This window comes from Crotalus tigris, unplaced genomic scaffold (assembly GCF_016545835.1).
Source record: "Crotalus tigris isolate CLP2741 ecotype Arizona unplaced genomic scaffold, ASM1654583v1 scf7180000018544.1747854, whole genome shotgun sequence".
In the NCBI taxonomy this organism is placed as follows: domain Eukaryota; kingdom Metazoa; phylum Chordata; class Lepidosauria; order Squamata; family Viperidae; genus Crotalus; species Crotalus tigris.
Genome location: NW_024097068.1, coordinates 954,884 through 968,417, shown reverse-complemented (window position 1 = coordinate 968,417; position 13,534 = coordinate 954,884). Strand labels below are relative to the sequence as shown.

General features: G+C 36.5%; 1 protein-coding gene across 1 annotated transcript in view; it reads left to right on the top strand.

The window, feature by feature from the left end:
- Window positions 1–13,534, top strand: part of LOC120312786 (keratin, type I cytoskeletal 10-like) — a 36,215-nt gene that overhangs the window by 7,624 nt on the left and 15,057 nt on the right. Inside the window, exons 6-8 of the mRNA XM_039353970.1 lie at window positions 722–942; window positions 1,662–1,690; window positions 3,057–3,071. Coding sequence (XP_039209904.1) covers window positions 722–942; window positions 1,662–1,690; window positions 3,057–3,071 — 265 coding nt within the window. The remainder of the gene's footprint in view (window positions 1–721; window positions 943–1,661; window positions 1,691–3,056; window positions 3,072–13,534) is intronic.

Below are 13,534 nucleotides of genomic sequence, written 5' to 3'. Positions count from 1 at the left end.
AATAAAACACAACAAATTAGATCTATAACCAATGGAGGGATTCAAATATGTGAACAACCAGTTCTCTGTGTGGATGCCGCTTCCAGAAGTCCATTTTGGGTCTGGGCAACAAATAATTAGCTATCAGTTCTGCCGAAGTGGTGCGAACCGGCTAAATCCCACCACTGTCTATAAGTCTGTCTGTAAATACGATATATAAATGACAGGAGCTGGAATCAACATTCTATACAATAAATTTAAAAAAAAACCTGCATTAAGGCTGAAAATATGTGTCAGCTCAGAAAGTGTTTGCAGAATTGAACAAAAAGAAAAGTGCACTTTATAAAACAGCTTCTTAGGGTTTTTTTTTTCATCAATGTTAGGCAACCTTACTGCATAAGGTCCAGAACATAGTATCAATAACATATAAAACAAATGAAAAAACAGCTAGTAATTGTGAGGTATGAAACAGCTAGTAAATATTAAATGTTCAAATCAATCTAACCAATGCTTTTGAAAAATACTGTATCATATTTCAGCAGTCCTCTAATCTATTGGACTTCTATTGCTCTGTGCAAGTTAACAAATATAACCATTACCACTTCACACCTAATTTCTTTTCCTTAAGCTTATCTTGCCCCAGTTTTCAAAACAATGTTTGACATTTCTTTCAAACTGATGCCACAGATTTTTTTCAGAAAGCACTGAATTTTTCTTCTCACCAATGCCTTCCCCTTCTCAGAAAACTGCCCTGGAAGGCACCTTAGCGGACACAGAAGCTCGCTATGGCAACCGGCTGTGCCAGATCCAAGGCCTGATCAGCAACATAGAAGCCCAGTTGGTTGAGGTTCGCAGTGACATGGAGAGACAGAACAATGACTATAAGATGTTGATGGACATCAAAACCCGTCTGGAACAAGAGATTGAGACTTATCGTCAGCTCTTGGATGGCCAGGACTTTAAGTAAGTTGATTCTAAATGCAAACATTTTACTGTTGGTAATGCAAAAGGAATTATTAATCCTTATTTTGCCAAAATAATGAGGCTTGAAAATAGTGCTGCCCTTATTACAAATTGCAAACAAATTAAAGAAAGGGACCCGTAGATAGCCTGGCTTTGTTTCTCTTCCCACCAAACATTGCCAAGCGTGGGGGAAAAAATGACCAAGCACTCTCCCTAATATAGGATGAAGCATGATATGGTCAGTTTATAACAGTGTTTCTCGATTTGGCAACTTTAAGCTGTGTGGACTTCAGCTCTCAAAATTCTCCAGCAAGCTATGAGAACCATTGCTTTGGAAGGATGCATGGAATGGTGGTTTAATGCTAGTCAAGTTGCTGAACCTACAGGTTGCAGTCAATGGAGATGAGAGTGAGGCAAGATTAATTGTGGGTGAAGAATACTTCTGATTCTCCTAACAGCCCTTTGTGTTTGCTTCCTATCAGTCAGGCTAATTCTGAACAGGGTTTATTTGTTTGTTTATTTATTTGTTTGTTTGTTTTTTAAAGCATAGTGCTTTAAGCTGTTTTTAAACCTTTAGTACTTAAATTGATAAAGATTACATATTCTCTTCAATTTGCTTTTGAAAAATAGTCCCAGTCAGCTGGGTTATTTTTGTTTGTTCATTTGTCTTTTGTGATTTTTAGTGTAAGTATTCTTTCTTTTTCTTTTTTCCCATACAGCTTTTCAGGTAATGCCTCAGGAATGTATGGTAAGGTTTTGTTATTTTAAGGGAGGGAAAGTTATGGAAAGCAATTTTTAATATAGTTTATCAGATATGGGCTGGACGGTACATAATGGACAGCCATTTTGCTAAAGGTAATCAAATTCAGATCTGGCCTATGACTTGTGAATTCTCCTTCAGACAATTTTGAGTGCCATGATAGAATAAAATCAGGAGTGATAGATTATGTTTCAAAATATACAGCTTGTCATCTCTTGCTCTTTAAAATCCTGGTACTAAATACTTTTAGTCTAAATTTTCACTAGAATGTGACAGTTTTATGGGGGACCTTTCTTGGACTAACTCAGTGTTTCCCAAACTTGACAATTGTAAGGCATGTGGACTTCAACTCCCAGAATTCCACAGCCAGCATTGCTGGCTGTGGAATTCTGGGAGTTGAAGTCCACATGTCTTAAAATTGTCAAGTTTGGGAAACACTGGACTAACTAGTAGTTGTTATTTGTCAATATCTCCATCTCCCTTGACTTAGTCCTAATCCACATTTATTTCTTATGTGCCATCACCCACTTCTTTTTCATTATCAACTATATCAGCCTGATACAGTTGATAATGTCTAAAATATCATATACATCCTGTAGACAGAGGCTATGGCATCACAGTATAAATGGGCAATCTGTTGTCCTCCATATATTTTGAATTTCACTTTCTATCAGTTTAAGTCTAATGGTTACCGTCAAAGGACAATGGGAGTTGTGGTGTTTAACTCTGAGAAGGTATCAAGATACTTATCATTTCCTATACTGCTACTACCATTTCAACTTTCAAGGGAATGACTGCCAAAAGAGATGATTTAGAAAGATATTTTTCAAACTTGCCAACTTTAAAACTTGTAGACTTTAATACCCACCCAGAATTTTCAAGCCCTGTCTGGGCAATTTTGGCAGTGGGCATACATCTGAAAATTGCCAAGTTTGAAAAAACCTATTTTAGAAACTAGGCATTTTCAAGATAAATTAAATCATATTCCCATCTGGGACCAGTTCCAATGCCATTTCTTTCTTTTCTGTTGAAAAGCAATAATCATAAATACAATAAAGTAATAAAATGCAGTAAAAGCACAAGTTCCATTAAGAATCCATGCAATTGGTGAGAACCAGAGATAAATGACAGATATCTTGCAGTCATTTAGTGGCATAGAGGTAGACTTATTTACAGAAAGGCTAAGAAGTATCATGAAAAGTTGCATGTTCACTGATAATTCCACGACATGCTTCAGAACAAAAATAACTTCTGAGAGATGCTCCAGTATACAATGTTCTTTCCTTAAAGTACAATTGATTTATTAACATATAATTTATGCCTAATAAATTTTTATTTCTTCATTTTGCTATAGACAAAGCAGTTGATGGTAAGAAGCCTTGAAGAACACCCTCTACGTTATACACAAATACTCAATTCACAGATTTCAATGGGTAGTTACTATCACCAAGAGATGGAAATTTAATGTTTCACATAGCAGTAGTTCCTTAAGCACATATACTTGGTGGCTGGAGATCATATAACAATTTGACTTGTTCCTGCTTTTGCTTTTCTTCTTTGATTTCTACTATCCAATAAAGTTCTTTTGGGTCTTGCAAATTCTAAATGAAGACTTATTTCTAATAATAAACCTGGCTTTTAAATACAGCAAGCACTGATGGGCACTTAAAAAGCAGCTGAAATTTCCACAAATGGAATGGAATGGAATGGAATGGAATGAAATAGAATAGAATAGAATAGAATAGAATAGAATAGAATAGAATAGAATAGAATAGAATAGAATAGAATAGAATAGAATAGAATAGAATAATAACTTTATTGTCACTTTAAATGTACACTAATCGGCATACATTAAAATGAAATTTCATTGCATACAGCTCTCACAGAGTCACCACCATATACACTAACATATAGGTATATCACAGATTTTATACATCTTTAAAACTCTTCAATTGTACACAGTCTGAGGAGTGAGTTGGGGAGGGAGAGTGTAGCTGGATGGATTCTTCATGTACCATGTAAAATCTCAGCTTTCTTAACCCAATCTCATCCAGTTTTTGTAATATGATCCTCATCATTCCTGGTCAACACAATCCATGTTATTAGAGATGAGCATTTTGAGCAGAAAACATTCTATATTCATATACAGACCTATGCACACACACTAAACTGTTCATTTTTGTGCATATAACTTCTGGGGGGAGGGATAAAACAATGTTCGATGTTCATCTACTGAATCAGCTCATAACTAGAAAGGAATTCAATGGCAGGCACTATTATTCCTGCAAGGTACTCCAGACAAGAGGCAGAAACAGGAATACTAGTTCTATTTTTATTATAAGTTTACATTAACAAGACTGAAAGTATTGCTCCCTTCCCTTTATTCTCAGGAAAACTATGAGAGGTCCCTTTTCAAAAATTCCATGCCATCCCCTCTCCCATGGGAGGAGACATCTTTTATATGCTGGTTAGTCTGCAGCTCTCCCTCCTGTCCCCCAAGGTCATTCTCACATACCATTGCAAACACCCAAGAGGGGAGTATAATATACCTTCTTGCCACACCTGCCAAGCATGGGCCAAGGATAGTTGATGGCAGGATCAAGTCATGATGTTGCAGACTATGAGATACCTTGGGCCTGTATTAACCTCTGCAATCCACTCAGATCACATCATGCTTGGTCTGGATACTTTCCATCTCTATATAGGCATAGTATTATCAGCATTTGCATTGTCAAGTGTTAGAGATTATTCTTATGTAAAAATGAGGTTGTATGGAAGTACTGTAGTTTAGGCAAAATTACCTAAATCTATCAGATGTTTTTCCAGTCCTTCATTTTAGAATGTCTGAGTGTGAAACTCATCCTAAAATGTTCCATAAGCTGTTACATCATGAAACTTTGAACATTTCTAAAATAATTCTACTGTTTTAAATAATTTTTTGAAATTGTTTCCATGATTTCATTAGGGAGGGTTCAGGAATATAGTTCAAGGGCTAATTATACAGTTTGGGGTATATGAGAAGTCAGGGCGAAAGCATAAAAGAGGGCTGTGGGGTGAAAAAAATCATCCAAAAAGCGTAAATCATGATTTCTGAGAGAAAAATCACCTCTAGCTTCACTTATACTCAGGCTGGTTCTACTACTGGTTTATGACCACAATACACTAAATTGAACTGAAAGGACTAGTTCTATGGAAAGCCACAGGATTTAAGACAATCATAGTTTCAATCTGCCTATTTTAGGCATGATAATAGCTATTTTAACTATTTAGGTATTATCTCTCAAGTAAGATAAAATCCAGCCAAAGTAATAACTCCAGCAAGATTCAACCATACCAATAACCAAGGATAGGATTGGCATGAGGGTGAAGTAATCAACTTGTTCCTGATTTCAGCACTTAGCATATTTTAAGCACTTAGCATTTTCAATCTCATGCACTTTATTAAGCTTGATGGCTTGATTTGTTTGTGGAATCTACATCCCACTTTTACTTCTTTATTTAAATATTTATTCCAATATTCAAGGGAGCTCACATCAATAACAAATTAGCTATAAAACACAACAAAATTGATATAATTAGAACTAAAATCGAAACCAGTCATTAAAAAAAATTACAAAAGGTGGTAAAAGTGTTGCCTTCTAAAATTATTTTGTTTTAGTTAATAAATCAATAGAAAAGAAAAATAAAATAGCAAAAAGAGAAAAGAAAGCAACATCAAATATATGATATAATGGCTTTTCACACAAGGTTTTTTGCATAAGAATTACCTTATTCTATTGTAATTGTCCATACAATCTATATCTGTAAGCAACTCATTCAAAAGTTGCAAGTAATATGAGATCCTCACTCCAGTGAGTAATTGGAAATATAAATGTATGTTTCCATTGGTGAACAATAGCAACATGAAGGGAAAAAAGAAGCCACTTCTGTTTTCCTATTGTTACTCTTCATACAATAGGCATGTAATTCAAATTAATACAGACATCCTTAAATAATAAATTTTATCTTCAATATTTACTTCAATAATATAATAATTTAAGATATTACAAAATGTGTTTAAATGAACATTATTATCTTTGCATGTGTTTTTATCATCTTCCATACCATTGGGGGGGCAGAAGACAAACCTTACAGAGTGTATACTGAAAATCTGAGAATGATATAGGTATCAGCCATTTAAGGTCAGAAACAATGATCACAAAAACTATTAGAACATTATTTTAAATAGCAGAATCTTGAAAGGCTGGCAGACATTCTCTCTGCTTCTCTTTGATACAAAAGGAATAAAGAAAAGTAATTTTGAGTTTCTTGCTTATTCTTTCCTCTCTTCCGGGACTAAGATCGTGCTAATGTAACAGTTGTTGAATATCTTCTTCAAGGCTATCTTTGTATTTCTCCACAAAAGATCTTTTTTGCATGCTCTTCCCCACCTTCTAGCAGCAGCAGTAGAGATCTCCAAATGGGTCTTTCCTATTGATCTGAATAATAGGACAGTTTCATAGTTAGAGAGACCTCTAATCTGGCCCAAAGCGGTTTAGCGCTTTAATAATGAATGCCAATTATTAAACTGTGTCCAACCGGCAATCAGTAGCCAGTGCATATGTTTTAGTACAGACATCATATAATTTTTATGCATGCATGGTAGGCAGCCTGGCTGCCACATTTTGCACCAATTGCAATTTCTAAATACTTTCCAGGGTAGCCACATATCAAGAATATTATAGCAGGCATAATGATCATGTGATGGATTGTTTTCATTGAAAACAAATTTCCAGATGTCAAAATCTTCAGCTTTGAAGGCTTAATATGTTCTTAAGGACAGGGACAAACTGGATGATACTCTTTAAAAGGTAAAAGGAATATTTAGTGATAGGTAGACCATTAGAAAGTTAGCAAAAGCAAGCAATAATCATAGAAGTGCTGCAAAAGATGCACACATCAATTAAACATCAAAGCATGATGAATTCATGCAATCTATCTACCAAGTGATGATATCACCTGGTAGCAAGCAATAAATCTTCAAAGAAAGCTTTTGACTGCCCTATGAGACAAACAGATTAATAGGATATATTACAGTAAATTAGACTGGGGATGTGTTGCAAGACTGTGAGAAGATATAACCTGGATATGTACAAAATTAATGGAAATATTTTCCATAGTCTGAGAATTCAGTATGAATGTCTCAAATCCTAAAAATTGCAAAGGTCAAGCAGTTATGCTTTAGCTACTACGAATGAATCATCTATGTATTTGCTAGTCAGTTAGTTGTGTTGACTATCAATTTATATAAGAAGCTAAGCCAAAACTAACAAATCATATTATAACTTAGCACATTGTATAATAACTAGCTCTGACATTCACAGTCAGTTTTACAATTTTTTTTAAAAAAAATTACTACAGCACGTGAGCTATATAAACAGCAAATATATGCCATCAATCTACTATTATATTAGTGGTTGGCTAATTCAAGGGTGATACAGAACATTGCTAACTCACTTTCCTTATGATAGATTTAATTCTCAAGTGCTTATTGCATCCAATGAGATATTCTTGGGGGTGTCAAAAAAAAAAGTCAAGATGGCAGCATCAACCACATGGTGGTTGACTTCTATTCACTTGACACCAAACCTACCTCCTGCACATGCTCATGTGTTCAACAGCTTTCAACAATGATTGATCTCTGTGACCTGTTTTTTCACTGTCTACACAATTTTTCAATAGGCGAAGATAGGGTTGTTTTTTTTTGTTTAGTGTTTTTTTCTTTTTATTGCCTTCCAAAATAGAAATTAATAGGAAGAGAGAGAAAAGAAAACAGTAAGAAAGTTATCTGGGTGAAGCCATGAGGCAGGTACATAGAACTGAAAGGAAAAAAAAATAACAAGTGGATTTGGGGAAAGAAGTAGGGTGCTGGGCATAAATGCTCCACCAAATTTGTGGACAGGGAAACTGATTTTTTTCCCAGGAGAAAGCAATTTCTCACAGATAGGACTCTGCCTTAGTCATGACCATAGCAAAAGAACTGAAAAATAAATAGCAAGAGGAATCGTTTTTATTGCCTTCCTTTGGGAGCCTGCGAAACTAGGAGACTGAAAAGTGAATAATCAAAATCATCATATCAGCTCTTTGTTGCTTGAAAATCAAATGAAAGCAAGAACAGCACTGTGTGAAAATGTCTCTCAATTTTTCTTTTTTATTAAGAACTTCAAAAGGAAACTGTCTGCTATCAAACCTAAGGAAAGTTGATAGAGGAAAAATGCAATAGAACTTCTAGTAAATATGGAGGAGATAAATTTAAAGAGTCCAGCTAGAGCTACATGAAATGAAATTGGAGATAGGACAGAATGGAAATAAACAGCTTCTAGAAGATGCATGTATAGATTTGTGCTAGTGTTAGGTATATAGCAGTGGTCCCCAACCCCTGGGCCATAGACCGATTCCAGTCCATGGTCTGTTAGAAACCGAGTCTCACAGATGGAGGTGAGAGGCAGGCAAGTGAAATTGACATGCACAGGGTCTAGGTTAAATGTCCTCCTACCTCCTCCCTGGTCTGTGGAAATATTGTCTTCCACGAAACCAGTCCCTGGTGCCAAACAGGTTGGGGACCGCTGGTGTATAGATTGGTATGCCAGCTATGAAGGCAAAAAGAGATACCAGCTTGAAAAGAGCAGGAAGCCTATATAGGACTTAAGTTTCATCTTTGAAAAGAGTATTTTAAGTTATATTACTACCTTTGCTGGAGAATCTGCAATTAAAGAATCTAAAAATATCCAGCTTTTATTCTTTCAATCAAACAGTCATTACTAAAAGCCAACACGGGTTTGTCAAAAACAGATCATGCCAGACAAATCTTATTGTATTCTTTGACCAAGTGACAAAATTAGTGGACCAGAGGAATACTGTGGATATAATTTACTTGGACTTCAGTAAGGCATTTGACAAAATAGATCACAACCTACTACTTGATAAGATAGAAAAATGTGGGTTAGACAGCATCACTACCAGATGGATCCATAGCTGGCTGACTGGCCGTACTCAGCGTGTGGTCCTCAATGGAACCTCATTTACATGAAGGGAAGTGTGTAGTGGGATGCCCCAGGGCTCTGTTCTGGGCCCAATGCTCTTCAACATCTTCATCAACGATCTGGTTGAGGGGATAGATGGGGAACTCATCAAATTTGCAGATGACACCAAGCTGGCAGGAATAGCCAACACTCCAGAAGACAGGATCTGGACAACTTGAACACTGGGCACTATCTAACAAAATGAAATTCAATTGTGAAAAAAGTAAGGTTCTACATTTAGGCAAGAAAAAACAAATGTACAAATATAGTATAGGGGGACCTTGCTCAATAATAGTAACTGCGAGAGAGATCTCGGAGTCCTAGTGGACAATCATTTAAATATGAGCCAGCAGTGTGCTGCAGCTGCCAAAAAAACCAACTCAGTGCTGGGCTGCATTAACAGAGGGATAGAATGAAGATCACATGAAATATTAATATCACTTTACAATGCCTTGATAAGGCCACACTTGGAATACTGCATCCAGTTTTGGTCACCACAATGTAAAAAAAATGTTGAGACTCTAGAAAGAGTACAGAGAAGAGCAACAAAGATGATTAGGGGACTGGAGGCTAAAGCATATAAGGAACGGCTGCTGGAATTGGGTATGTCTAGTTTAACGAAGAGAAGGACGAGGGGGGATATGATAGCAGTGTTCCAATATCTCAGAGGCTGCCACAAAGAAGAGGGAGTCAAGCTATTTTCCAAGGCGCCTGAAGGCAGGTTAAGAAGCAAGGGATGGAAACTAATCAAGGAGAGAAGCAACCTAGAACTAAGGAGAAATTTCCTGACAGAACAATTAAGCAGTGGAACAACCTGCCTCCAGAAGTGGTGAATGCTCCACCACTGGAAGTTTTTAAAAAGAGACTGGACAGCCATTTGTCCGAAATGGTATAGGGTTTCCTGCCCGAGCAGGAGTTTGGACTAGATGACCTCCGAGGTCCCTTCCAACATCATCATTATTATTATTAATAATAATAATAATAATCAAGTGGGTCATAGCATAAGCTTGTGCTCAATAAAAGGAGAAGATAGATTTTGACATATCAATATCCTGGTTCAACAATGTTGAATCAATTCAACAAACAAAAATTCTTCTTAGTTCTCTGCTGAAACCACTTCTTTGGAAGAGATATTTTTCCAGGGCAAACAAATTCAGATTTATATCATTTTCAAAACCAGTTCAACATGTCTGCATGTACTCTAAAAATGAACATATGTTAAAATCCACATACAAAAATGATCTTGAATGTTTGATCATGAATGTTTATTCCAATTTCATCCCACAACAGAATAATCCAAGCCACTGTCTAAATATTTTTTTAAGATCTGGTGAATCATGATTCTGTCATAGGTTGAGCTATTCTTGCAACAATTTCTTTGATGTCAATTGACTGCAGAAAATGAGAATGATGTTCTCATTCTGCCAAAGATAGGTCATTAGGTCTAACCCATTGTCTAATTTATTATTGCAAGAGATGCAGTGAGTATGATTAAGCAAAAGGATGGATAAAAGCATGAAAAGAATTGGGGAGTGTACTTTAAGAATAGAAGGTATAATTGGATGAGCTGCCCAGAGACGGCTGATGGATACTTGGGATTGGGAGCCATGAAACTGTAGCAGATGAGAAATGGAAAATCAGAGAAAAGGGTTTCCCTTGAACAATTTTGGGGTTTGGGGGAGGGGGAGCGGTTTGCCATGGAATTAGGGACACACACACACACACACACAGAGAGAGAGAGAGAGAGAGAGAGAGAGAGAGAGAGAGAGAGAGAGAGAGAGAGAGAGATCAAACTCAGGAAGGGATTTTGACTCGATATAAAATTGTTGACTTGCTTCTCAATAGTTAAACTGCAAGGTTTCTGGACTGGTATGAACTTGAACTACAGTAAATGCTTCTTTGAACATTTTGACAGACTTTTTAAAGGTCCCCAGTAATATCTTTTCCATTAAGTGTTCCAGAAAGATGCTTTTGAACTGCTTCTCATAATTGTCTCAAATAAAGCCAAGGGATCTTTTGAAATGTTATTTTTTTTTGAAAATGTGAATGTGATCAAACTTAAAATAGCCAAATTTCCATCCTTAAAATTCATTCATTCAATTTATATGGCTGCCCACATAAAAGGATTGTCATCCCTGCCATAAAACAATGCAACAATGCACACACCCAAGAAAGTATATTACAAAACAAGAAAAAATCCTTTAGAGCAGCGGTTCTCAACCTATGGGTTGCGACCCCATTTGGGGTCGAACAACCATTTTATGGGGGTTGCCAAACAACGCGATCTGCCATTTCCCCCCTCAGGGGGCAACGCCGCTCATGCGTGCTGCGCATGGGGCCGCTGCCGCGCATGCGCGCCGTGCATGGGGGTGCCGCCGCGTATGTGCGCCGCACGTGGGGGTGGCACCGCGCATGCGCAGCGCATCCATGTGACGGGAGTCGCCGTCACACAAAGGTTGAGAACTGCTGCTTTAGAGAGAGTAGAGTCTCACTCTGTGGACTTTCCCTAAAACTTCTCTACAAAAGCTATGAAAGTCTAATCTGAATGTTAAGTAAATCAAGGTAGAAAAATCTGTGACTGAAGATGAATATGAAATTGGATTTGTCAGAATTATGTGACTATAATAATTTCAGACTTCTTTAATGTTTCCAGAAGAAACCTGGATGCCTGATCACATCTCCATCCATGCTTCCAAAACACTATGCCCTATATATTGCAAATGTACATACACAGGGAACAACCTCCCCCCCAAAAGGAGGTGCATTTATTAGAACCAAGAATAGTTCTAAATGCATTTTCTTGTGTAAACATTGCTTTCAAAAAGGGTGTGCATTAAGTGCTCACATATTCTTCGTCAATGCACGTTTAGAAAAGAACAGGATTATATGGTCAAGAATAATATTATACTTTGTCATCTTGAACTCCTAAACAAAATAACCAACAAAACTTGAGAGTGATAGATGAGAAATCAGGCAAAATTGGCAAAATTGCCCATCCCTACTGTGAGAGCTTTTCCTTGATTAATCATTTCATATGTCCCAGGGCTGTCCCTTGGCACTAAAAAACGATCTGAGAGCTGAATGCCAGGGCAAGCCAAATCCTGCTTTTCCTCTCCTCTCCAAACCTTGTAAAACTCCATCAAAGAAAGGAAGAATTTAGGCCCAGTTTGGCAAGATCAAAAGTTGATCTATGTCAAAATTTTGATTAAAATCAAGAATATTGTTTACATGGCTCATCAAAGTTAGGAAAGGAGATGCAATTATTTTAAAACAATGTTAGCAAAACCTGGACAATCACCTAGCAACAGTGAAATCATGCTGTAGCACATCCACTTACTGGAAATATGTCACAATTCAATGTGAAATAAAATCTAGACGATGTTAGAAAAAGATCTGGGAAGGAAGGAAAGGAGACAGGGATTGCATCTACTGTAAATGTAGCAAGACAGTGAACAGTGACAAACAGCAGCAATCCTGGGAAGAAAACTAAACATCCAGTATAGAAGTTCAAGAAGATTCAAGAGTATTAGTGATTACTGCAAATACTTCTTAAACGCTCAAAAGAGAAGACATTTAGATTTTCTTATCTCCAATCCCTTCCACTCTATCCTCTTTCCTTTTCAGTGTCTAGAATGTAAATGGAATCTATCACAGATTTATTTTCACATGAAATAACACATACAGTATTCCTCAAATGAAAGCTATCACAGAACAAATGATGGTATGTACTCAGCTCCAGATTTCTCTCTCACAAAAATACATACGTTTGAGGAACATTCATATCAAATATATATATTGGAGAAAACTATATAAAAGTTTCATTTGATTACATTTATATTGCTATTAGTACTACTACTACAAACAGTAATAATAATAATTGCAATACCAGGTGATGCACAAATTAAAGAGAAACAGCTCAACACCCCCCCCCCCGAAATATTGTGATTTGCAAATTGAAGTTGAGCAATTATGGAGAAAAAAATCAATGGTTGTACCAATAGTAATAGGAACACTTGGAGCAAAAACCAAAGAGCTGCCTAGATTATAAGGAAATTTTGAAATTATTAAATCTGAATATTCTGACTTTGCAAAAAGCCACCTTATTCAAAACTGCCTATATACTCAGACAGCACCTTAGCAGCTCTTAGGTCCTTGGATAAGACTTGAAACCAATCCCAGACTGTGAATCAAATTGAAGATATAATAATAATAATAATAATAATAATAATAATAATAATAATAATAATAATAATAATAATAACAACAACAACAACAACAACAACAACAACAACAACATAATGTTTGAAGAAGAAAAAATGGCTTTTGAAGATTATCTGAAAGACAGTGATGAAGATGCACTGAAATTAGTGTATCAGGAAGGCTTACTGACTACTGGAGAGAACAAACTGGCCTACAAGAAAGACCAAATGAAGAACAGAATGGAGGCATTGGAAGACAAAGCACTACATGGCCAGAACATTAAAAAAAAATAGCTGGGAAAACAGATAATAACTAGACCTGGCAATGGCTAAGAGCAGGAAAGTTGAAGAAAGAGACCAAGGGACTAATTCTGGCTGCATAAGACCAAGCCTTAAGGACAAATGCATATAAAGTCAAAATTGAGAAGACAGCAATAGACAGTAAATGCTGTCTATGCAAAGAAACTGAAGAAACAGTGGATCATCTGGTAAGCTGCTGCAAGAAGATTGCACAGACTGACTACAAGCAGTGGTATGACACAGTAACAACAATGGTGCATTGGAAGATCTGC